The 27,059-nt window shown below is 46.4% G+C and overlaps 2 protein-coding genes across 2 annotated transcripts; both read right to left on the reverse strand.

Annotated features, from left to right (window-relative positions):
* Window positions 1-7,428: 7,428 nt before the first annotated feature.
* On the reverse strand, window positions 7,429-17,838 carry FBL (fibrillarin). The gene is made up of 9 exons (XM_056543878.1): window positions 17,687-17,838; window positions 13,082-13,267; window positions 11,130-11,237; window positions 10,942-11,036; window positions 9,774-9,944; window positions 9,544-9,676; window positions 9,313-9,425; window positions 8,018-8,163; window positions 7,429-7,908 (listed from the first exon to the last, which is right to left on the reverse strand). Exons 1-9 carry the CDS (start codon window positions 17,694-17,696, stop codon window positions 7,884-7,886), a joined length of 987 nt encoding a protein of 328 aa, XP_056399853.1. The 5' UTR covers window positions 17,697-17,838; the 3' UTR covers window positions 7,429-7,883.
* Window positions 17,839-20,930: 3,092 nt separating this feature from the next.
* On the reverse strand, window positions 20,931-27,059 carry LOC130294264 (uncharacterized). The gene is made up of 2 exons (XM_056543876.1): window positions 26,957-27,059; window positions 20,931-22,280 (listed from the first exon to the last, which is right to left on the reverse strand). Exon 2 carries the CDS (start codon window positions 22,255-22,257, stop codon window positions 21,037-21,039), a length of 1,221 nt encoding a protein of 406 aa, XP_056399851.1. The 5' UTR covers window positions 22,258-22,280; window positions 26,957-27,059; the 3' UTR covers window positions 20,931-21,036.

Here is a 27,059-nt window from a genome sequence, read left to right on the forward strand (position 1 = left end):
TAAACATGTGCAGAGGAAAAGTTGCCCATAACAACCAATCAGAAAAGAGAGAGATCGGATTGGTTGCTATGGGCAATTGGTCAACTTTTTCTCTGCACACGTTTTGCTAAATCTCCCCATGGTGCATCCTACATTTTTTTTTTTTTTTTTTTGCATAAAACTACATTTATGAATGAAACTTTTATTTTAAAATTATTAGAAATGTATTTCTCATAGATAAAACCTTCAACAACCTGGTTCTGATTCAGGGAAGTGTGAATGAGGTTTATTGAGAGAGAACATTGCAGAGGATGGCGGTCTGGAGAATCAAGGGTACGGAGACGTGTGCGCCCATCGCTGGTGTGGATCGCAGTTCGGCGCTACAAGGTGGCTGTCTGTCACAGGTGCACAGAGGGCATCAGAGGTAAAACCAAACTGGTTTATTGGGTAAAATACAGAGACGTCTTTTGCAAGGCTCCCCCTTGTGAAACGCGTTGTCTTTGTATTTTACCCAATAAACCTGTTTGGTTTTACCTCCGATGCCCTCTGTGCATCTGTGACAGGCAGCCACCTTGTAACGCCGAACTCTATCCACACCAGCGATGGGCGCACACCTCTCCGTACCCTTGATCTTCCCAATACAGGATTCTCTGCTTGTTACTGTTATGCAATCTCCTTCATGCTACTTCTGTAAATGTCAGAGAGTAAAACACTTATTAGAAGCATCATCTCTGAGATCTGGCATATCTCTATCTGCAGCTGCTCCCTTCTCCCCTTCTGTGGACAACATGTAACCTGTTCTCACAGTGAAGCTAGTCTGTGTAGTGATTTTACTGGTGAACTTGTGATTGTGATCAGTGCTAGACGTGGGGTTGTGTCTGATCGGTGAAGAGACCTTTTTCTGTTAAAAGAAACGCAATCTTTTTATTTTTTTTTGTGCAGCGTGCAATAGGGTTAAACACATGGATTGTAATTATCATTTCCATCCTGAATCAAGTAAGAACTGAGACCGTGACGGGAGTGTGAACACGGCCTTACCAATGTCAAGAGTGTAATGAGATAGAAGGCAAGTGTACTGGAATGGCTGCCTATAACTGGTATTAAAGAGGAAAGTTACCTATATGAACAGTAGAGGCTTAGGACGTCTCGCTATACTAGGCTTGGTCACAGTATGGACCAAGCCTAGAGGTATGAGGCTTAAAAATAGTGACACCGACATGGCCGCGCACGTAACCGTACATCCACAACTTGTTCTAGGATCTAATTTCTTCACTTTATAATGTCAAAATTAAAGGGGTATTCCAGGAAAAAACTTTTTTTTTTTTATATCAACTGGTTCTAGAAAGTTAAACAGATTTGTAAATTACTTCTATTAAAAGAAATCTTAATCCTTTCAATAATTATCAGCTGCTGAAGTTGAGTTGTTCTTTTCTGTCTGGCCACAGTGCTCTCTGCTGACATCTCTGCTTGTCTCGGGAACTGCACAGAGTAGAAGAGGTTTACTATGGGGATTTGCTTCTAATCTGGTTCCCAAGACACGTGTCATCAGAGAGCACTTAGAAAAGAACAACTCAACTTCAGCAGCTCATAAGTACTGAAAGTATTAAGATTTTTTTAATAGAAGTAATTTACAAATCTGTTTAAACTTTCTGGAGCCAGTTGATATGTATAAAAAAAAAAAAAAAAAAAAAGTTTTTTCCTGGAATACCCCTTTTAAGATCAAAACATCAAGGCCACCTGATAAGAGCGGGTCTCTAAACTAAATCTGGTGTTGTGCGGAGTGGAGGTCACCATCGCCGCGGCACCAAGCCTACGGGGAATAATCCAGTGACCTTGACAGTCGAGTTTGGGCTACGCTGCAGACAAACCAACAATGGCCGCTGCACACCACCACACCAATGTGAACACCTACCATGTGCCTTGTCTGTGAGGTGGTGCGGCACAGGGTCTAGATCTTGCCGTATTGAGGCTGCTCTGCCACTGGACCGGTCCCTCAGGGCACTGGTATCGTTTCAGTAGTGGTTGCAGCTCAGAACCACACCATTTTATGTTAGGGACCCACTATGTGATGTGGCTAGAAGGCTTGTGCTTCATGATCATAACTAGAGATGAGCGAACTTACAGTAAATTCGATTCGTCACAAACTTCTCGGCTCGGCAGTTGATGACTTATCCTGCATAAATTAGTTCAGCTTTCCGGTGCTCCCGTGGGCTGGAAAAGGTGGATACAGTCCTAGTAGACTCTTTCCTAGGACTGTATCCACCTTTTCCAGCCCATCGGAGCACCTGAAAGCTGAACTAATTTATGCAGGAAAAGTCATCAACTGCCGAGCCGAGAAGTTCATGACGAATCGAATTTACTGTAAGTTCACTCATCTCTAATCATAACATACATGAAAGACCTGTTAGTTTTATACAGTGATCCCTCAACTTAAAATGGTCTCAAGTTACAATATTTTCAACATACAAATAATCTTTTCTATTTAACTTGAAACCATCCTCCTCTTACAATTCTACGGAGATTCCAGCTCTCTAAAACATGTCAATGGCTGAAACATCTCACCAATCAGAATGGGCATTTCACTGATATAACCCCTTATTTCTGAAGTACTGGGATCCCTCAACTTACAATGGCCTCACCATACAATAGTTTCAACATACAATGGTCTTTTCTGGACCATTGTACCTTGAAACCAGACTCAACATACAATGCTATGGACAGTCCAGATGTGTGAAACGTGTTAATGGCCCGAAGAACCGACCAATCAGAATGGGCATTTCACTGGTACAACACCTGTATTACTGAAGCGTATGCACTGACTGGTGTCTGGTAGCGCTCCCTACAGTACAGGGAGGTATTACATGTTCTGTACTCTTTACCTGTATTACTGAAGTGTATGCACTGACTGGTGTCTGGTAGCGCCCCCTACAGTACAGGGAGGTATTTACATGTTCTGTACTCTTTACCTGTATTACTGAAGTGTATGCACTGACTGGTGTCTCGTAGCGTCCCCTACAGTACAGGGAGGTATTACATGTTCTGTACTCTTTACCTGTATTACTGAAGTGTATGCACTGACTGGTGTCTGGTAGCGCCCACTACAGTACAGGGAGGTATTACATGTTCTGTACTCTTTACCTGTATTACTGAAGTGTATGCACTGACTGGTGTCTGGTAGCGCCCCCTATAGTGCAGGGAGGTATTACATGTTCTGTACTCTTTACCTGTACCAGGATTAGCTGCTCCTTTTGGACACCAGGTGAGGGCGGCTCCATGTTACTTTTTTAGGACACTGTGTACTGTACAGGACCCTGAAGAAGCTCCTGTCCTCTACATAGACAGTGATTACAGCTCCCAGCAGATCTTTATTACTTTTATATGTAAGGATTTGCTTTATCTCTCATTTATATACTTTGTTTTTCTTTAATCCTCACTTTTTCCTATTTTTGGATGGCACTTTGTTGACTTCAGGACCAATTATCAGGCTTCCATAGAGTTATGGTCTCAATGTACATTGATGTCTTACTGTGCGTTCTTTCCCCCTCATTGTTTTGTTTTAGTCAGCTCTCTGCCCAGCCTATCAGGAGACTGTAAAGGGGACTGTTCTTGGCAATCTTCTAGTTCAGTGGTCTCCAACCTGCGGACCTCCAGATGTTGCAAAACTGCAACTCCCAGCATGCCCGGACAGCCAATGGCTGTCCGGGCATGCTGGGAGTTGTAGTTTTGCAACATCTGGAGGTCCGCAGGTTGGAGACCACTGTTCTAGTTCTCAGTCTGGGAGCACATGGTGAGTGAGGTATCTGTTCACACTGGTGTGGTGCTGTGTGGCAGACATTGCTGCCGTGTCCCAGAGCTGGGGGCAAGTCGGGCAGCATTAAAGGGGTACTCCGGTGAAAACCTTTTTTCTTTTTAAATCAACTGATGGCAGAAAATTAAACATATTTGTAAATTACTGCTATTAAAAAAAATCTTAATCCTTCCTGTACTTATTAGCTGCTGAATATTACATAGGAAATTCCTTTCTTTTTGGAACACTGATGACATCACGAGCACAGTGCTCTCTGCTGACATCTCTGTCCACTTTAGCAACCAAGCATAGCAGATGTCTGCTAAGGGCAGCATGGTGGCTCAGTGGTTAGTACTGCTGCCTTACAGTGCTGGGGACTTGGGTTCAAATCCCACTCAGGACAACAATAAATAAAGACTTATTATGATTATAATGTCAGCAGAGAGCATTCCAAAAAGAAAATAATTTCCTCTGTAGTATTCAGCAGCTAATAAGTACAGGAAGGATTAAGATTTTTTAATAGAAGTAATTTACAAATATGTTTAACTTTTTGCCACCAGTTGATTTAAAAGAAAAAAGGTTTTCACTGGAGTACCCCTTTAAGGCTGCTTTGCCACTGGGCCGCTTCTATAGGCACTGGTGTTGCAGCAGTGTCTGTTGCTGCTTATCTCCACACCATTTTGTTACGGATCCTATTTACACAGGTGCCTGTGACGCAGCCAGTGAGCTTGCACGTACATACTATTCCTGTTAGAGAGAGGCACTACTTTGCATGTAGATTCAAGAAGAGGCCATTAATACTCCACAGGCTTCTGGGAAGGGGAATATGCAAAGCAGCTTATCACATTCCCTGGACATCAGCTTCAGCTCCCATTATGGAGTCCCAGAAACTGGAGGGATGAAGACCCATCTGCAAACAGCGCTGTTTCTGAGTATTTTTCTCCTTGTCGGTGCAGAGTAGGGTGTCTGGCTTGGCTAGGGAGCACCACACCAGGTTTTTGATAAATCTCCACCAGCAGAATAGTGAGTGCAGCTCTGGCGTATAATACAGGATAAGAAATGTATGTACACAGTGACCTCACCAGCAGAATAGTGAGTACAGCTCTGGAGTATAATACAGGATATAACTCAGGATCAGTACAGGATAAGTAATGTAATGTATGTACACAGTGACCTCACCAGCAGAATAGTGAGTACAGCTCTGGAGTATAATACAGGATATAACTCAGGATCAGTACAGGATAAGTAATGTAATGTATGTACACAGTGACCTCACCAGCAGAATAGTGAGTACAGCTCTGGAGTATAATACAGGATATAACTCAGGATCAGTACAGGATAAGTAATGTAATGTATGTACACAGTGACCCCACCAGCAGAATAGTGAGTACAGATCTGGAGTATAATACAGGATATAACTCAGGATCAGTACAGGATAAGTAATGTATGTACACAGTGACCTCACCAGCAGAATAGTGAGTACAGGTCTGGAGTATAATACAGGATATAACTCAGGATCAGTACAGGATAAGTAATGTAATGTATGTACACAGTGGTCTCACCAGCAGAATAGTGAGTACAGCTCTGGAGTATAATACAGGATATAACTCAGGATCAGTACAGGATAAGTAATGTAATGTATATACACAGTGACCTCACCAGCAGAATAGTGAGTACAGCTCTGGAGTATAATACAGGATATAACTCAGGATCAGTGACAAGTCATCTGGAAATATTACTAAGAATTACAGACCTTTTTCCTAAAAATTTATCCACGGGAGTACCCCTTTAATGAGCATTGTTTGAGAGAGATCACTAGGCCAAGTGTTCACAAATATGGAAGTCAGGTGAGGTAGCTGTAGGCTGTGGTAAGTCTTCATGTCTACGGGGTATACAGTGAGGGAGCTGTAAGTTTTCATGTCTATAGTGGATAAGGAGATAGATGTTGGCTGAACAAGTATTTATATGTATGAGGGAAGGAGGAGATATAGCTGTAGGCCGAGCCTAATGTCATGTGTATAGTGGGATCTGGAGAGACACCTGTAAACTGGACAAGTGTTCATGTGTATGGGGGGGATCAGGAGAGATAGCAATTGATGGACATAAGTTTTTATGTGTTTAGGGGAATGAGGAGAGAACTTTTCCCCAAACACAAGCATTTATATGTAATGGGATGAGGAGAGTCTCCATGTGTATAGAGGATACAGAGAGGTAGCTGTAGGCTGTGGTAAGTCTCCATGTGTATAGAGGATACAGAGAGGTAGCTGTAGGCTGTGGTAAGTCTCCATGTGTATAGAGGATACAGAGAGGTAGCTGTAGGCTGTGGTAAGTCTCCATGTGTATAGAGGATACAGAGAGGTAGCTGTAGGCTGTGGTAAGTCTTCAAATGTAAAATACAATATTTTAAACAAAAAATTGATGATGTATATTAGATATGTTGTAGTACATAAGTACAACATAACCAAAACAAAAAGTTGGTGACAGTGCCCATTTAAGGTTATATTTCCATGAAAGAATAGATGAGAGATTATTGAAATGCCAAGTTTATGTAGTTTTACTACTTTTACAGATGGAAAACCCTGACGGTGCACAGAGGAGGCAGCAAGCTCCCCGCAATCTCATACGAAGGCTTAAGCTACCACCTGGTGTTAAGGGGAACAGCCTATTTAGTTTAATCAAACCTCTTACTTTTTTTTGCCAACCAGTGTACCTCCAGCTGTTGCAAAATTACAACTCCCAGCATGTCAAAAAGAAAAGAACTTCCTTTGGAGCATTCAGCAGCTAAGTGCTGGAAGGATTAAGATTTTTAGATAGAAGTAATTTACTAATTTTTTACCTTTCAGACACCAGATGTAAAAAAGCCAAGTACCCCTTTAATCGCTGAATTGGGATCATCCTGACCAGTGCTGGGACACCCCATAAACCTCCATCTCGTGTTTGGGAAACCTATTTAAGGCTGGGTCCACACTACGTTTTGTCCCATACGGGAGCGCATACCTGCCGTATGCTAAAAGCTCGCGCTCCCGTATGTAACCGTATGCGCTCCCGTATGTCATTCACTTCAATGAGCCGACCGGAGTGAAACGTTCGGTCGGCTCATTTTTGCGCCGTATGCGCTTTTACAACCGGACCTAAAACTGTGGTCAACCACGGTTTTAGGTCCGGTTGTAAAAGCGCATACGGCGCTAAAATGAGCCGACCGAACGTTTCACTCCGGTCGGCTCATTGAAGTGAATGACATACGGGAGCGCATACGGTCACATACGGGAGCGCGAGGTTTTAGCTCCCTCCTGCCGTATGCGCTCCCGTATGGGACAAAACGTAGTGTGGACCCAGCCTAACCCAGGATCCCTCATGCTGGGGACAACCTGCCACCCCACCATAAATCCCCCTCCCCCTTGTGCTGGGACAAGGCATAAACAACCCCCCCCCCCCCCCTTCTCGTACTGGGACCCCAAAAGCTGTGGGTCAAACTAATGGTTTTCCAACCAGTGTGCCTCCAGCTGTTGCAAAACTACAACACCCAGCATGCCCGGACAGCCTTCGGCTGTCCGTGCATGCTGGGTGTTGTAGTTTTGCAACAGCTGGAGGCACACTGGTTGGAAAACAATGCACTAAAGGCTTCAATTCCACACCCCCAAATAAAACAGCAGGGACAGAGGTTAAGATAAAAATTTATATCACAACTTTGCCCCCCCAAGAACTGTTCATCCGCATGAATACAAAATACGCAATAAGGGCTAATTGGAGCCCCAAAAATAATCATAACAAAAAGATGAGCCCTCTGTTACAATCAGATGTCCCAGTACAGGGCATATTACCAGTAATAAAGGAAGTGACAAAACTATCGCATTTAAGCCGCACCCCCTGGAACTACATGAACGTTTGACAAACAGCGCCCCCTGGTGTAAGAGAGCAGTGCAGCAATCTTGTCAATACGCTATTAGAGGCGGCAGTGTAGCACCCCTCCAATCCTGCAGATCTGCTCATCTGTCGGAGTATTCAGGGAGGGAGGTAAGATCCCAGCATCTTTAGCAGGAGTAGAGGGGGCAGCGTGGAACAGTGGGATTCCTTATATATAAAAATAAAGTCTTAAGAAAACCTAAAGTAGGAAAAATCATTTCTTCTGTTTTGGTGGAGGCCTGCAAAAAAATAAAATAAATTATTAATTATACATTAAATATAAAATACAATGAGATCAAGGAGAATCCCAGGGTCGTCCCCCCCCCTACGACATGTAATCCATGTTACCTGTACATCCCGACCACCACCGCATGGTCCCTCTCGTAGGGCTCAAGCGTCAACTGTTCTTGGGGTTTCATGTTTTCTTGCTGCATTTTCTTTACTTCTGAGGCAAATACGGCCTCCGGGGCCGCGGTGGAGTCAATGCAGTTTGCCTGGAGGAGAAAAAAAAAAATTTAATTCACAATGTAGGAAGGATACATTCAATTTATTTATTTATTTTTTATCTTTTTTGTTTTTATTTACCGGGTTTCTGGAACCAAGCAATAGTAGTTATATTCTTGTATATAGGAGCAGTATTATAGTAGTTATATTCTTGTATATAGGAGGCAGTATTATAGTAGATATATTCTTGTATATAGGAGCAGTATTATAGTAGTTATATTCTTGTATATAGGAGCAGTATTATAGTAGTTATATTCTTGTATATAGGAGGCAGTATTATAGTAGTTATATTCTTGTATATAGGAGAAGTATTATAGTAGTTATATTCTTGTATATAGGAGGCAGTATTATAGTAGTTATATTCTTGTATATAGGAGCAGTATTATAGTAGTTATATTCTTGTATATAGGAGCAGTATTATAGTAGTTATATTCTTGTATATAGGAGCAGTATTATAGTAGTTATATTCTTGTATATAGGAGGCAGTATTATAGTAGTTATATTCTTGTATATAGGAGCAGTATTATAGTAGTTATATTCTTGTATATAGGAGTTTTGTGGTGGGGAGAAGGAGAGAAGCGATCGCTGCAGCGGGAGCTGAGTGGGTAATTGCTAGAAGCTTTTTTTCGCTGGCGATCCGCTTCCTCGAGCCTAACCTAGTGCCTGTAGGAGCACATCCTTTACCTGGGTGCTCCTAACGACATCCCATTCGGGATGTCGTCATTAGGGGCGCCCAGGTAAAGGATGTGCTCCTACAGACACTAGGTGAGGCCCGAGGAAGCGGATCGCCAGCGAAAAAAAGCTTCTAGCAATTACCCACTCAGCTCCCGCTGCAGCGATCGCTTCTCTCCTTCTCCCCACCACCAGCCAACCGAAGATGACTTAACGTGTAACACAGACTCTCCTTTGAGGTGAGTGCCGAAGTGCATTTCCTTCTTTGAACATATTGGACTTTGTAATATTTCTGCTTCTTTGCACCACCTCACCCCGTACCATTATTACCCCGACTGTGATTACACCCCCCCCCCGGCTATACCGTGTGACAGTGGTCCTGTCCTGCTCTACTTGCCTACATTATAGTAGTTCTATTCTTTTATATGAGGGGTGGGTTGGTCCCATAGTTCTATTCTTGTACCAACCTTTATAGAGATGACGAAATGCCCTCCATTCTTCAGGAAGTTGTGTGCGTTGAGCGCCACAATTCTTGTTTGATCAGGCTGCGCTACATCGGCGAAAATTACATCAACCATCCCTGAAAAGACAATAGTTCATCGTTATCTGGATTGTGCAGTAAAACCAATGAATATGCTGAACACCCCCCCCCCCCCCATTCCAACAGTAAACACCCCCCTATCACATGAGCTCATTACCCATTAACATGCGGTACTTGTGCGGGTGTCTGGCGTCCTCGATTACAGGGATGATGTTTGTACGTTTCTTGGCGACATTAATGAGATCGCGCCCGGACCTGTGGGAGAATTCGACGGCGTAGACCAATCCTTCCTGCCAGATACAAAAAGCAAGAGGGTTTATAAAAATGCACCGACATCTTTAGGTGTAAATGGTCAAACATTACTGCGGTTTAGGCGCATTCACTTACCGGGCCGACCAAGTCAGACACGTGGGATACAGTCGTCCCAGAGGCAGCTCCAAGATACAAGACTTTGGATCCAGGTTTTATGTGAATCTGGTCAATGCCACCCAAGATGGCCGCCGCGAGCTTCGATCTGAAGGGGTTCCAGGCTCTGTACTCAATTTTTAACTCTCCATCCTGAAGACAAAAATCAGATGCCATTTAGTGTTTGACTCCGTATTTCACCCCCCCCCCAAACTGTCCGGGCATGCTGGGAGTTGTAGTTTTGCAACAGCTGGAAGCACCAGTGGGAGGGGGATTTATGGTGGGTTGTCCCCAGCACGAAAAAGAGGGCAGCAGAATGAGAGGGGGATCCTGGGATCCAACACGAGGTGGAGGTTTATGGGGTGTCCCAGCACTGGTCAGGATTAGAGATGAGCGAACTTACAGTAAATTTGATTCGTCACGAACTTCTCGGCTCGGCAGTTGATGACTTTTCCTGCATACATTAGTTCAGCTTTCCGGTGGGCTGGAAAAGGTGGACACAGTCCTAGGAGACTCTTTCCTAGGACTGAATCCACCTTTTCCAGCCCACCGGAGCACCTGAAAGCTGAACTAATTTACGCAGGAAAAGTGATCAACTGCCGAGCCGAGAAGTTTGTGACGAATCAAATTTTCTGTAAATTCGCTCATCCCTAGTCAGGATGATCCCAATTAAGCAATTAAAAAAGGGTACGTAGCTTTTTTTCAATCTGGTGCCAGAAGGTTAAACAGATTTGTAAATGACTTCTATTTAAAAAATCTTAATCCTTCCAGCACTTAGCTGCTGTATGCTCCACAGGAAGTTCTTTTCTTTTTGAATTTCCTTTCTGTTTGTCCACAGTGCTCTCTGCTGACACCTCTGTCCATGTCAGGAACTGTCCAGAGAAGGAGCGGTTTGCTATGGGGGATTCGCTCCTGCTCTGGACAGAGGTGTCAGCAGAGAGCACTGTGGTCAGACAGAAAAGAACTCCAAAAAGAAAAGTACTTCCTCTGGAGCATACAGCAGCTGATAAGTACTGGAAGGATTAAGATTTTTTTAATACAAGTAATTTACAAATCTGTTTTAATTTTCTGGCACCAGAAAAAAAATAATGCTTTCCAACGGAGTACCCCTTTAATCTAGTCCTGTCCTGCCTGCAGTATAACTACAAACCTCCACAGAGATCCTCTTCTCTCCATAGACAGATTCTCCAGGCACCAGGTTCTTGGTGACCAGCGCGTCCTCTTTTCCTCTGCAGATGAAGACGCCTGGAACAAATAAATAAAAGTCAACGCAAAATTGAGCATGACTCACCCAGAGTGCTCACTCTCCGGAGTGCAGGATCTGATCCCCGTCCTTACCTTCATGTCTGTGCGGCTCCACAATAACTTTCCTTCCTGCTCCAAATCCTCCTCTTCCCCCGCGGCCTCCTCTGGACCCACCACGAGGTCCACCCCTTCCAAAACCTCCTGCAGAAAATAAACCAATTATTAAAGGGGTTATCCAGGATAAAAATGTTTTTATATATCAACTGGCTCCAGAAAGTTAAACAGATTTGTAAATTAATTCTATTAAAAAATCTCAATCCTTTCAGTACTTATGAGCTTCTGAAGTTAAGGTTGTTCTGTTCTGTCTAAATCCTCTCTGATGACACGTGTCTCGGGAAACGCCCAGTTTAGAAGAGGTTTGCTATGGGGATTTGCTTCTAAACTGGGCGGTTCCCGAGACACGTGTCATCAGAGAGGATTTAGACAGAACAGAACAACCTTAACTTCAGAAGCTCATAAGTACTGAAAGGATTGAGATTTTTTAATAGAATTAATTTACAAATCTGTTTAACTTTCTGGAGCCAGTTGATATATATAAAAAAAAAGTTTTTTCCTGGACAACCCCTTTAACCCCTTAACGACGCAGGACATATATTTACGTCCTGCGCCGGCTCCCGCGATATGAAGCGGGATCGCGCCGCGATCCCGCATCATATCGCGTCGGTCCCGGCGCTAATCAACGGCCGGGACCCGCGGCTAATACCACACATCGCCGATCGCGGCGATGTGCGGTATTAACCCTTTAGAAGCGGCGGTCAAAGCTGACCGCCGCTTCTAAAGTGAAAGTGACCCGGCTGCTCAGTCGGGCTGTTCGGGACCGCCGCGGTGAAATCGCTGCGTCCCGAACAGCTGATCGGACACCGGGAGGGCTCTTACCTGCCTCCCCGGTGTCCGATCGACGAATGACTGCTCCGTTCCTGAGATCCAGGCAGGAGCAGTCAAGCGCCGATAATGCTGATCACAGGCGTGTTAATGCACGCCAGTGATCAGCATTAGAGATCAGTGTGTGCAGTGTTATAGGTCCCTATGGGATAACAATGATCAGTGTGTGCAGTGTTATAGGTCCCTATGGGACCTATAACACTGCAAAAAAAATGTAAAAAAAAAAGTGTTAATAAAGGTCATTTAACCCCCTTCCCTAATAAAAGTTTGAATCACCACCCTTTTCCCATAAAAAAAATAAAACAGTGTAAAAAAAATAACATATGTGGTATCGCCGCGTGCGTAAATGTCCGAACTATAAAAATATATCATTAATTAAGCCGTACGGTCAATGGCGTATGCGCAAAAAAATTCCAAAGTCCAAAAAAGCGTATTTTGGTCACTTTTTATACCATTAAAAAATGAATAAAAAGTGATCAAAAAGTCCGATCAAAACAAAAATCATACCGATAAAAACTTCAGATCACGGCGCAAAAAGTGAGTCCTCATACCACCCCATACGTGGAAAAATAAAAAAGTTATAGGGGTCGGAAGATGACATTTTTAAACATATAAATTTTCCTGCATGTAGTTATGATTTTTCCAGAAGTGCGACAAAATCAAACCTATATAAGTAGGGGATCATTTTAACCGTATGGACCTACAGAATAATGATAAGGTGTCATTTGTACCGAAAAATGTACTACGTAGAAACGGAAGCCCCCAAAAGTTACAAAATGGCGTTTTTTTTTCGATTTTGTCGCACAATGATTTTTTTTTCCGTTTCGCCGTGCATTTTTGGGTAAAATGACTAATGTCACTGCAAAGTAGAATTGGCGACGCAAAAAATAAGCCATAATATGGATTTTTAGGTGGAAAATTGAAAGGGTTATGATTTTTAAAAGGTAAGGAGGAAAAAACGAAAGTGCAAAAACGGAAAAACCCTGAGTCCTTAAGGGGTTAAGAGTTTTTAACAACGACTTGTTGCAGCTTTGGCGCGATGTTATAGATCCGGGGAAGGTGGTTGTGTAATGGTCTATTCATCCCCAGAATAAGTTCCTCACCTCTTCCAAAGCCTCTGCCACCTCCACGGTCACCAAATCCACCTCTGCCACCTCCACGATCACCAAATCCGCCTCTTCCAAAGCCTCCTCTGCCACCTCCACGGTCGCCAAATCCTCCTCCGCCGCCGCGGCCTCTAAAACCGCCACGACCGCGGTCACCGAATCCCCCTCCTCTAGGACTGAATCCTGAAAGAAAGAAATAATGAAATGAAATATATATTGTTAAAGAGTAGCTCCCACCATTTTTTTTTTATGGTCCTAGCGCAGCACTGCTTAGCAGCAGCGACACATGAAATCGGCGTGCGAGGCCAGGGAGCCTGCGCACATCCTCTTTGTTCAAAGCGCTCGCTCCCGCCTGTCTGATTGACAAGAAGGGAGCGAGCGCAGCCTGACAATTCGGACCGATGCCCGGCTGGGATTGGTCCGAATTCATCTGTGACGTCACAGCAGGCTGCAGCCGGACACTAGGAAGGAGACCCCTAGTGGCCAGATTTCAAAATAAAGTGTTTTCATTACAAAAAAAATTAATTATATGTATATTAGAAATATGTTGTAGTTCATCAGAAATTATATATATCTCTATCTATATCTGCATCCTCCAGTGGTGACTGGAGCAAAACTACAACTCCCAGCATGCCTGGACTGCCTTCAGTTGCTAGGAGCTAAAGAGCCACAGGTTTAAAGGGGTACTCCGGTGAAATATTTTTCTTAAATCAACTGGTGCCAGAAAGTTAAACAGATTTGTAAATTACTTCTATTAAAAAATCTTAATCCTTCCTGTACTTAGCTGCTGAATACTACAGTGGAAATTCTTTTCCGTTTGTAACAGAGCTCTCTGCTGACATGAGCACAGTGCTCTCTGCTGACATCTCTGTCCATTTTTAGGAACTGTCCAGGGTAAAAGGAAATCCTCATAGCAAACATATGCTGCTCTGGACAGTTCATAAAATGGACAGAGGTGTCAGCAGAGAGCTCTGTGTTTCAAAAAGGAAAGAATTTCCGCTGTAGTATTCAGCAGCTAATAAGTACAGGAAGGATTAAGATTTTTTAATAGAGGTAATTTACAAATCTGTTTAACTTTCTGGCACCAGTTGATTTATAAAAAAAAAAAAAAAGTTTTTCACCGGAGTACCCCTTTAAGACCACTGTAGAAAAGTGTTTCCCAACGAGGGTGTCTCCAGCTGTTGCAAAACCACAACTCCCAGCATGCCCGGACAGCCAAAGGCTGTCCGGGCATGCTGTGAGTTGTAGTTTTGCAACAGCTGGAGACACCCTCGTTGGGAAACCCTAATAGAGGATGTGCAGCAGATCTTTGAAAATGGCCACACAAATGAGCCAGTGATTAAGTGGCGCTCAAGTCATGTGATCTACTAGATTAGCGCTAGTTTACAGCGTGCCCAAGAGCGCAATGTTTTCCCCCCTATAGGACAAGGGACAAACATTCGGGGTAGAACATTTAGCGCCGCATCCTGTTCCATCAGTGGAGCTGGCGGTTATCCGGGATTAGAAAAAAGGCTTCTGCAAAAACAGCGCCACCCCCTGTCCATAGGCTGCTAGTAGTACTAAAGCTCAGTGCCATTCTCATCTGAAGCTGCAATACCAGATGCAACCTGTGGACAGAAGTGGCACTGTTATCGCAAACAAACCGTTTCTGTTCCTAACCCTTTAAGGGTCGGAAAGCAACGCATGCAAAGTGTTCTGATCTGGAGCCGCCATATTTGCGGATGATCATGTGACCCCCAGTCTATGTTATACATTATATATATTATTTTAAGATATATATTAGGGACCGAGCAATATCAATTTTTTATGGCCGATACCGATAATCTGTGGAGATTAAGGCCGATAATTTATACCGGAATATCGGTATAAATTATCGGCTATTTCGCCTCCATCCCCCCGGCGACGCCGCTGCAGATCATTGATTTAAAGTGGATGCTTTAAATCAATGAACTGCAGCCGCTTTTGCGGTGCCAGAGACCGCCGCACGCTTCTCTCACCCTGTCTGTCCTGGGGTCCTCCTGAGTCCTACCACCGCCGCTGGCTGCCCCCCCTTTACCCATCTTCTGCGCCGCCGCCGCCGCCCCCCCCGTTACACATCCTCTGCGCCCCCCTTTACCCCTATCCTCTGCGCGTGCCCCCCCTTAACATATCCTCTGGTCCCCCCCTCACACCTATCCTCTGGCCCCCCCCCTCACACCTATCCTCTGCCGCCGCCCCCCCTCACACCTATCCTCTGCCGCCGCCGCCCCCCCTCTACACCTATCCTCTGCGCCGCCCCCCCTCTACACCTATCCTCTGCGCCGCCCCCCCCTCTACACCTATCCTCTGCGGCGCCGCCCCCCCTCTACACCTATCCTCTGCGCCGCCGCCCCCCCTCTACACCTATCCTCTGCGCCGCCGCCCCCCCTCTACACCTATCCTCTGCGCCGCCGCCCCCCCTCTACACCTATCCTCTGCGCCGCCGCCCCCCCTCTACACCTATCCTCTGCGCCGCCGCCCCCCCTCTACACCTATCCTCTGCGCCGCCGCCCCCCCTCTACACCTATCCTCTGCGCCGCCGCCCCCCCTCTACACCTATCCTCTGCGCCGCCGCCCCCCCTCTACACCTATCCTCTGCGCCGCCGCCCCCCCTCTACACCTATCCTCTGCGCCGCCGCCCCCCCTCTACACCTATCCTCTGCGCCGCCGCCCCCCCTCTACACCTATCCTCTGCGCCCCCCTCACACCTATCCTCTGCGCCCCCCCCTCACACCTATCCTCTGCGCCCCCCCCTCACACCTATCCTCTGCGCCCCCCCCTCACACCTATCCTCTGCGCCCCCCCCTCACACCTATCCTCTGCCGCCCCCCCCTCACACCTATCCTCTGCCGCCCCCCCCTTACACCTATCCTCTGCCGCCCCCCCTTACACCTATCCTCTGCCGCCGCCCCCCACCTTACACATATCCGCCGCCGCCCCCCCACCTTACACCTATCCGCCGCCGCCCCCCACCTTACACCTATCCTCTGCCGCCGCCCCCCCACCTTACACCTATCCTCTGCCGCCGCCCCCCCACCTTACACCTATCCTCTGCCGCCGCCCCCCCCACCTTACACCTATCCTCTGCCGCCGCCCCCCCCCACCTTACACCTATCCTCTGCCGCCGCCCCCCCCCACCTTACACCTATCCTCTGCCGCCGCCCCCCCCACCTTACACCTATCCTCTGCCGCCGCCCCCCCCACCTTACACCTATCCTCTGCCGCCGCCCCCCCACCTTACACCTATCCTCTGCCGCCCCCCCCCACCTTACACCTATCCTCTGCCGCCCCCCCACCTTACACCTATCCTCTGCCGCCCCCCCCACCTTACAGCTATCCTCTGCCGCCGCCCCCCCCACCTTACACCTATCCTCTGCCGCCGCCCCCCCACCTTACACCTATCCTCTGCCGCCCCCCCCCCCCACCTTACACCTATCCTCTGCCGCCCCCCCCCACCTTACACCTATCCTCTGCCCAGAGACCGCCGCCGCCGGCTTCTCTCCCCCCGCCGGTCCAGAGTCCATCCACCGCCACTTCCATTACCTGTTCCCGGGGTCCGCGCTACTTCAGCTCAGGACGCCACAGGAGCCTGAAGTAGCGTGGACCCCGGGAACAGGTAATTATAAAACCGGTGATGGGGAGGCAATGGGGCAGTGGTGGCGGTCTCTGGCCGGGCGGTGCTGTGTTGGGCATTATGGGATTATCCGATACCGTGAATATAGTCTGATAATTGGTCGATCATATATATATATATTATATATATAAGAATGATGGGAGTTATCAGCACGTGTATAATGAGAGTTGATGCACATAGGCTGCATTCACATCTCGTTTTTACAACAGTTCCCGTATCAGGTGTTTTGCAAAAAAAGACTCAATGGCTCAAAACCGGACCGAACCGTGTCCAACCGTATAGACCTCTATGGTTTTAAACCGTATACGGTTTGAAAACGGATGTTCTGTTGCACAGGGTTTAATTGAAGAAAAAAAAAAAAGATACAATTTTATGTTTGTCCTTATATTTCTTGTTCTATTTGTGGGAAGAACTTTCGGCGTGCACTGCGCATGTGCAAACTGCAAAACCGTATTGTGCAAACCGGATGGAACCATACACACGTACAGTTCAGTACGGTTCCACTGACCACCATTTTTTTTTTTTTAAAGTATACGGGTTGTATCCAGTTTTCCACCTGGACATAAAACCGTAGTAGACTACAGTTTTGTGTACGGGAAAAAAAACTAAAACATAAATGATGCAAAACATACACAACCGGATGCTACGGTTTTCTATGAAATGTCTATACATTCGGTTTACAATAAGGTTTCATACTTTTTTTCTCACTGAAATCGGATACGGGAACCGTATTGCAAAACCGAGATGTGAACGCAGCCTTAGATCTTCTATTCCACTAGCCATATGTAGTTCAGGAGGGAGACAACTCCCATCATCCGCATCTAGAGAGACACGATGTACGGCTATGGCGGCTCCACTCCCGACTGTCCCCTATATATTACGCGGCCGCCCAGTGTCCCCCTCCTGTGTCCCCGCACAGACAGCTCCCCTCCCCGGCCTCAGCCCCTCACCTGGCCTCATGTCTGCAGCTCCGTCCGATGATCTACAGCACACAACACGTGTCCGCCGCACGAGAAAACTGATCTCCCGACAGCCTCCGCGATATAGAGGAAGAGGCGGGGATGCGCATGCGCATGTAACCACTGCAGCTACCGGAAGTAAGCAGCCGCCATGTCTGTTGTGGGCAGTTTGCGTCTAGAATGGAGTGTGAGGTAAAAAAAAAATGGCGGACGTCTTTAATACATTTGGCTGAAATTATTCCTAAACCTGCCCTCCTAGAGATACATTTAACCCCTCCCATCGTGCCAATTTTGTTTTAAAAATATTTTTTTTCACCTACTTGGATTTATAAGGCCGTGTTTACACTGTTGTTTTTTTTCTGTTTAGCATATACAATTATACACTTGCTGGAAAAAAAAACGGAAGTTGGATGTCGCATAGCAGAATCCACTTCCCGTTAACTTAAATAAGGCCTGGTTCACGCCGCGCTATTTGCTGTCTATTTAATGTATATGATAACAGATTATAAAAGGAGCACGTGGTTCAGACGCGTCCTGTTTAGGAGAATGTGGGGATCTAAGCAGTCCGACCCCTAACGATCAGACACTTATCCCCTATCCTGTAGGGGATAAGTTGTTTTTCATCGAACCACCCCTCTATTGTCCAGCATAGCCGATCTCGCCGATATCCAGCATTAGCGGTTAAAGGAGAATGGCGTGCTGGAATGACCTAGGGGGGCGATAGTAACCTTAAAAGGGTACTCCGGTGCTTAGACATCTTATGCCCTATCCAAAGGATAGGGGATAAGATGCCTGATCGCGGGAGTCCCACCGCTGGGGACCCCCATGATCTTGCACACGGCACCCCGTTTGTAATCAGTCCCCGGAGCGTGTTCGCTCCAGGTCTGATTACCGGCGACCACAGGGCCGACGGCGTGTGACATCACGGCTCCGCCCCCGTGTGACGTCACGCTCCGCCCCTCAATGCAAGCCTACGGGAGGGGGCGTGATAGCTGTCACGCCCCCTCCCATAGACTTGCATAGAGGGGCGGAGCGTGAGGTCACACGGGGGCGGGGGCGTGACGTCACACGCCGCCGCCCCCGTGATCGTCGGTAATCAGACCCGGAGCGAACACGCTCCGGGGACTGATTACAAATGGGGTGCCGCGTGCAAGATCATGGGGGTCCCCAGCGGCGGGACTCCAGCGATCAGGCATCTTATCACCTATCCTTTGGATAGGGGATAAGATGTCTAAGCACCGGAGAACCCCTTTAAGTAAAAATAAGGGGGCAGTAGGGAACCCTATAGTGACTTCTGCTTTACAGAACACAACGGAGGAAATTTGTATAAACTTTTTGCTTCTACAGTTGCCTTTATTTTTACTCGAGGCTACTACCTCCCCCACAGGTCATCCCATCGCCCCCCTGTAGGTGACAGTATTTCCCACTGGTCTGTGCTGTTGTTACACTATACCTCTCTGTACTATAGATATGTTATCACTAGAGCACAATGCAGAACCTTACCCATTAATAAATATCAACCACATACACAGGTGGGCTACATCATATTACTTTCTAGAACGGCTGTCCGGGCATGCTGGGAGTTGTAGTTTTGCAACAGCTGGAGGAACCCTGGTTGCAAAACATTGTCCCACATAGTGGTCTTGAACCTGTGGCACTTAAGCTCCCAGCAAGCCCGGACAACTGGGAAGTTGTAGTTCCACCACAGCTATGCAAAAAGAAAAAAAAACACCTAAATATTAGAGAACAATCAATTTACTTTCCTTTTATTATCCTTTTCCTTATATATATATATAGCAGCAATAGATATAGATTTAAAAATCCAGTATTAAAGCACACCATTCACACAGCACATATCCTATTAGTAGAATTCTGTCCATCGACCTTGCACCCACCATGTACATCCTTAGTATATCTTCTGTTAGTTGCCTTCACTTTTTTAGGAAGTTATTTATTAAATGTGCCTTTTTTTCTGCAAATTTACATATTTCTTCATAGCAATTTTTGTCACTGCTGCTTCATTCTATGCACATGTCTTTATATGGTTTATAGTTTTTACAAAATTATACTACAAACCATAAAATCCTGATTTTTGTTAAGGCACATTCACACCTCGTTTTGCGCAGCCGGATACAACAGGAGAATTTCAACACTGCTTTCTGCTTTATCCCTGCCAGACCCCGTTCATTTCAATAAGCCAACAATTTTCTTGATCCGGACTGAAAACCACAGCAAACCAGTAGGAGGTTTTGAAAGTATCCCTCCGGCTGTGCAAAACGAGGTGTGAATGCAGCCTTAGTATGACCAAAGGACTGCAGTTCCTTGGTCGTATTTAAGCTATGTTCACACAAAAGGGATTTTTTTAGCCATCTTTTGTAGCAAAAACCTGCAGTTTTTTTTGTTCATTTCGAGGTACAAAACAGAACAAAAAATTACCTTCTTTATCCAGTTCAATGGAGCTCAATAAAAAAAAAAACTGCTAGTAATGCACACAGTGTATTCTAAAAAAAAAAAAAAAAAGTTTTTGAGCAAGAGACAGCTAAAAAAAATTGTCTGTGAGTAAACATGGCTTTAAAATGCTTTGCAATACTTGATATTCCAAACCATTATTTCCTGATTTACTTCCCATGATGGAATTTCCATGAGGAACTTTGCATTGAAATTCCACACGAAGATTCTGCTGCAGCAGAGTTCCATTGATTTCAGTGGGATTTTGCTGCGCTGTTCACATCTGGCTGGAAACATCTGACACAGAAATGCAAATTCTGGTGTCTGCATTAAAAATAGACATATTTATTCTCGCTGAAATGCGTTGCTACCTATGAGACAGCGCATTTCCGAGTGGTCCTAGCGCTGGCTTGTTCTTCCGGCGTTCCGCTGTCAAGAATTTCCACATTGAGATTTTCTGTGCAGACATTTCCCCTTGTGAACATAGCCTAACAGGGCTTTTCTCTGTCATGATGTAATGGGTGTGCTACCATGGCAGACTTGGCGGTGTTTGTTAGTGGACACCTATGGGCTGACACAGAATGCCCCCTCCCTTATCAGACTACTTAGGTGCTGTGGTTGCTTTTGATAATGGAATCTAAGGGGTTGGATGGCTGGAATCAAAGTTATCCCCTGTGCCTACGCCATCATTGCACTGAAACAGTAAGGTGGTTCACTGGAATAACCCATTAAACATAGTGTGTGTTTATGTCCCAGGGAAGGAAGGGGTTAAATATAAGAAAGACTATATAATAATAATTTTATTTATTTATATAGCGCCTACAGATTCCGCTGCGCTACACTATATGGCAATTTATATTCAACAAAAAGAGATTATAAAGGTGATGTTATGACTAGTGACCTTGTTCTATTTGTATGGCCACATACTGGCAGAAGCAGATACCGTCTACTAAGTGTCCAGGAGGCCGGGAGTCACCGCACGGAAAGTGTTTCTTGGCCAGACAGTTGGCGTAATCCGATGAATATCTGATCATGGCTCTTTGCCACATATGTTTTTCCAGTTCAGTATCAGATTCAGAAGCAATATGGAACATATCTTTACATCGTTTTAAAGATACAAAAACAAATACCAAACTGGACTTGGAGGCGCAACCAGCGAGAACTGAAGTCTCGGCTAAGAGTAGATTGGCTTCACCAATTCTTCTGCTCATGTTTTGGACAATCTTTTCAAACCTATGCTTTTTCCAATAGTCCAGTTTATACAATGCAAGACTCAATGGAATAATAATGGTTGGTAAGAAAAGAAAGTACGGCCAAGTTGGGCTAAAACATGAAAATGTAAACATAGCAATACAAAGGGCAAACACAAGACCTGAACAAAGGCTTAAAAAGACTAAAGAACATTTGGATATATCTACCCAAGTCGGGGTATCATTTATCAGTCGAATAGCTTTCTTGTATATTTCAGGGTCTTTCACAACTGCTTTCAAAGAGTCCGGCACACGAGCATCAGAGAAAACTCCATTGCCCACTTTTATATCATTTTCATTTACTGCGGACAGAGAGAGCAGATGTTTTCCGCCATATAGTATAGATGATTGGAAGTGAACCAGGACGTCTTCGGTTTCCTTAGCATTAGTCTTCAGTAGCCTGTTGCACAGTTTTTTGTAGAACTGCTCGTCTTCAGCTTCTAAGTAAGTTAAATGGCTGAGATATAGAGGCATCGGGCACGGCTTCAGCATAACAGGGACAATGGCTTTATGTGACGTACAGTCCTGGAACATGGAGAGATTGGCTTCAAAGAGGCACCACCGACTGTGCACAAAATCCGGGCTCAGCACCATCAGAATTTTCTGACTCCTCTGGATGCACTCGGTCATGTTTTCTATGATCGTCTTTCCTGGAGTAAAGTCCCGATTATGAAAACAGATTTTAATATCTGGAAATGTGGCCTCCAGTTTTTGGATAAGCTGCTCCACCCATGTAGAATCTGCTCCGCTGAAGCTTATGAAAACGTGGTACATGTCATCCCCAGTGAGCTTAGGGACCGAGAGGAAACCAGAAGCAGATGAGCTCGCTGAATCTCCATATTCTGAATCATGATAGTTTTCCATTTTCTTTAAATTTTCCGTTATACCTGTAATGATGAAAACATGTTATGATTTCACTTAATCCCGTTTTTAGCTTTTTAGACACAAATTTAAACACCTGGATGATGGACAGACCTGGATATGGTGGATATACAGTAAGTTGCCCTAGACTTAAAGGGATTATCCAGGAAAAAACTTTTTTTTATATATATCAACTGGCTCCAGAAAGTTAAGCAGATTTGTAAATTACTTCTATTAAAAAATCTTAATCCTTTCAGTACTTATGAGCTGCTGAAGTTGAGTTGTTCTTTTCTGTCTAAGTGCTCTCTGATGACACGTGTCTCGGGAACTGTCCAGAGTAGAAGCAAATCCCCATAGCAAACCTCTTCTACTCTGTGCAGTTCCCGAGCCAAGCAGAGATGTCAGCAGAGAGCACTGTTGCCAGACAGAAAAGTACAACTCAACATCAGCAGCTGATAATTATTGGAAGGATTAAGATTTTGTAATAGAAGTAATTTACAAATCTGTTTAACTTTCTGGAGCCAGTTGATATATATATATAAAGTTTTTTCCTGGAATACCCTTTTAATTAAGTAGGGAACTGTATTCCCTTCCTTGCCAGGAAATGATCTTTGTAAATTGTTTCCTGTTACCTTATTTTATTTATCATAGGAAGTTAGGGAATCAGCTCACCCTCATGTCCTGCTCCTGCACTAGCTGGTGTGGACACATCAGAGACAAAACGTAAAGAAAAAGAAAATTGCCCAGCACAGCGCCTCTTCAGATCGTTGTTACTTTATTAAAACCACATGAAACACAGGTCTCTGGTGAACAGTGACACGTTTCGGCTAGAGAACCCAGCCTTAATCATACAATTTGTACACAGACAAAGAATCCTATAAATGGATAAAGGAAATGACATCATCACACATCCCTCGGTACAATCACTTCACCCCTACATATGCCATAAGTGCAGAGAAAAATAAACATACAAAATCTGTATATAATTTACTGGAAACAAGTCTGAAACATAAATGTAACAGAATAGAAATGGAATAGAAATCTAAATAGATCTTGGCCCAGTAAAAAGACCAAATGAATAAAAGCTTGTGTGTAGGGAAATATGCACTCATCCTAATCTATAATATAATACAGAGACATATTATTTCTTGTTATCATATGAAAACGATTATATAAATAAAGGATGAATAGATAAAAACCCACATTGAAAAGGAACAAACCGGAGGTCACACATGAAGGCTTTGGGGGTACAAACAGCTTTCGCAGCCCCGGACGAAAACCTTTGTGTTACGCCTAGCGCTCCGGGTCCCCGCTCCTCCCCGGAGCGCTCACGGCGTCTTTCTCCCTGCAGCTCCCCGGTCAGTCCCGCTGACCGGGAGCGCTGCTCTGTCATGGCCGTTGGGGATGCGATTCGCACAGCGGGACGCGCCCGCTCGCGAATCGCATCCCAGGTCACTTACCCGTTCCCGTCCCCTGCTGTCATGTGCTGGCGCGCGCGGCTCCGCTCTCTAGGGCGCGCGCGCGCCAGCTCCCTGAGACTTAAAGGGCCAGTGCACCAATGATTGGTGCCTGGCCCAATTAGCTTAATTGGCTCCCACCTGGTCCCTGACTATATCTAACCTCCTCCCTTGCACTTCCTTGCCGGATCTTGTTGCCCTTGTGCCTAGAGAAAGCGTTTTGTGTGTTTAAACCCTGTGTACCAGAACTTCTGCTATCTCCCCTGACTACGAACCTTGCCGCCTGCCCCCGACCTTCTGCTACGTCCGACTTTGCTTCTGCCTACTCCCTTGTACCTCGCCTATCTTCAGCAGCCAGAGAGGTGAGCCGTTGCTAGTGGATACGACCTGGTCACTACCGCCGCAGCAAGACCATCCCGCTTTGCGGCGGGCTCTGGTGAAAACCAGTAGTGTCTTAGAACCGGTCCACTAGCACGGTCCTCGCTATCCCTCTCTGGCACAGAGGATCCACCTCCTGCCAGCCGGCATCGTGACAGTAGATCCGGCCATGGATCCCGCTGAAGTTCCTCTGCCAGTTGTCGCTGACCTCCCTACGCTGGTCGCCCAGCAAGCTCGTCAGATCGCCCAGCAGTCGCAACAGATAGCGCAACAAGATCACCAGCTGTCGTACTTGACCTCCATGACACAGCAACTCCAGTCACAACTACAGCAAGTACAGTCGCAGCTACAGCAGCAACAACCATCTCCTCCGCCAGCTCCAGCACCCCTTCCGCGGCGAGTGGCCGCTCCTAGCCTCCGCCTGTCCTTGCCGGACAAATTTAATGGGGACTCTAAGTTTTGCCGTGGCTTTCTTTCGCAATGTTCCTTGCACTTAGAGATGATGTCGGATCAGTTTCCTACTGAAAGGTCTAAGGTGGCTTTCGTAGTCAGCCTTCTGTCTGGAAAAGCCCTGTCATGGGCCACACCGTCTGGGAAACGCACGCTCGCACTCAGCTCTCGTGGGTGTGGCGTCTCTTGATGCCAAGTCGGCTTCTCCACGTCTCACGGTACCTGTTCGGATTTCCACTTCAGCCAGCTCTCCCCTCTCAGCCGTGGCCTGCCTGGACTCTGGAGCTTCTGGGAATTTTATTCGGGAGTCCTTTGTGAATAAATTCCGCATTCCGGTGACCCGTCTTGTCAAGCCACTCCACATTTCCGCGGTCAACGGAGCCAGGTTGGATTGCACCGTGCGTTACCGCACGGAGCCCCTCCTAATGTGCATCGGACCTCATCACGAGGAGATTATATTTTTTGTCCTTCCTAATTGCTCTTCTGAAGTTCTCCTTGGACTACCCTGGCTTCAACACCATTCCCCAACCCTGGATTGGTCCACTGGGGAGATCAAGAGTTGGGGTCCCTCTTGTTCCAAGGACTGCCTTCAACCGGTTCCCAGTACTCCCTGCCGTGACCCTGTGGTTCCTCCTGTATCCGGTCCCCCTAAGGTCATTAAGGACTCTGCCTGCCACAGGAAATGCCCCTCCCCCCCTCCCAGTTCCATCAGGCAAGCTTCTGTGTCCCCTCATGGCCCTCGTCCTGGTGTCACACTGCCCCGTGCCAGGTCTCGCCCTCTGCCCTCTCTCCCCATTCCTACTCCTGCGGTTCTGCCTGCCGTTGAGGAATCCCTCCATCCTTTCCCGGTGTCCTCATCCCAGGGGAGGCAGTTACCCGATAAAGAGAAGGGGAGACCTAAGGGGGGGGGTACTGTTACGCCTAGCGCTCCGGGTCCCCGCTCCTCCCCGGAGCGCTCACGGCGTCTTTCTCCCTGCAGCTCCCCGGTCAGTCCCGCTGACCGGGAGCGCTGCTCTGTCATGGCCGTTGGGGATGCGATTCGCACAGCGGGACGCGCCCGCTCGCGAATCGCATCCCAGGTCACTTACCCGTTCCCGTCCCCTGCTGTCATGTGCTGGCGCGCGCGGCTCCGCTCTCTAGGGCGCGCGCGCGCCAGCTCCCTGAGACTTAAAGGGCCAGTGCACCAATGATTGGTGCCTGGCCCAATTAGCTTAATTGGCTCCCACCTGGTCCCTGACTATATCTAACCTCCTCCCTTGCACTTCCTTGCCGGATCTTGTTGCCCTTGTGCCTAGAGAAAGCGTTTTGTGTGTTTAAACCCTGTGTACCAGAACTTCTGCTATCTCCCCTGACTACGAACCTTGCCGCCTGCCCCCGACCTTCTGCTACGTCCGACTTTGCTTCTGCCTACTCCCTTGTACCTCGCCTATCTTCAGCAGCCAGAGAGGTGAGCCGTTGCTAGTGGATACGACCTGGTCACTACCGCCGCAGCAAGACCATCCCGCTTTGCGGCGGGCTCTGGTGAAAACCAGTAGTGTCTTAGAACCGGTCCACTAGCACGGTCCTCGCTATCCCTCTCTGGCACAGAGGATCCACCTCCTGCCAGCCGGCATCGTGACACTTTGTATGTTGGATCGGCAAAAAGACAGAAGCCTAGTCTGAACTGAGTGCAGATACCAACACAACCCTAATGGGAATCAATGGGAGACTACACCAAGAATGTGGTCATTAACAGTATATACAGTAGATGTATGGGGGGCACAAAACACAATATAAACCTTGTATAGCAATACAATACAGAACAATAACAAATAAAGTGTGTACAGTGTAATTTGTGGTCTGCCCTCCATACAAGTAATATTCTCAGATTTTTGGGCTTTATTCTTGAAGGAATTCTATCTTTCCAAATATGACAACTAAGGAATTGTATTCTGTATTGTAAATAATTAAAGGAGTCCTCCGGTGCACACTTTTTTCATGTTATCCCGTCCGGGCTGCAAAATAAAAGAAAACGCACTTTATCTTACCTGCCAACGAACCCCCGGAGCTCCGGTACAGGTGTTCGGTCCCCGGGCTGTATTCTTCTTACTTCCTGTTAGCCCGGCACACGGAGCTTCAGCCTATCACCGGCCGCAGCGATGTCCCGCCTCGGCCAGTGATAGGCTGAAGCTCCGTGTGACGGGCTAACCGGAAGTAAGAAGAATACAGCCTGGGGACCGAACACCTGTACCGGAGCTCCGGGGGCTCGTTGGCAGGTAAGATAAAGTGCGTTTTCTTTTATTTTGCAGCCTGGACGGGATAACATGAAAAAAGTGTGCACCGGAGTACTCCTTTAAGATAGTAGCTTTGTGACCTATAATCCTTCCTGCTTTCCTATCACGTTTGATAAGTTGGGGTCATTGCAAAACTGCACCTACCTGGTTAATGCAGATTTGTATTAGATCAGATCGTTCTTCATGAGTGTTAACATCCAGGAAGTATAAAGACTAAATAGATTTACAAAGTGTTTCTGAGTTCCTG

This window comes from Hyla sarda, chromosome 10 (genome assembly GCF_029499605.1).
Source record: "Hyla sarda isolate aHylSar1 chromosome 10, aHylSar1.hap1, whole genome shotgun sequence".
NCBI classification, from domain to species: Eukaryota; Metazoa; Chordata; class Amphibia; order Anura; family Hylidae; genus Hyla; species Hyla sarda.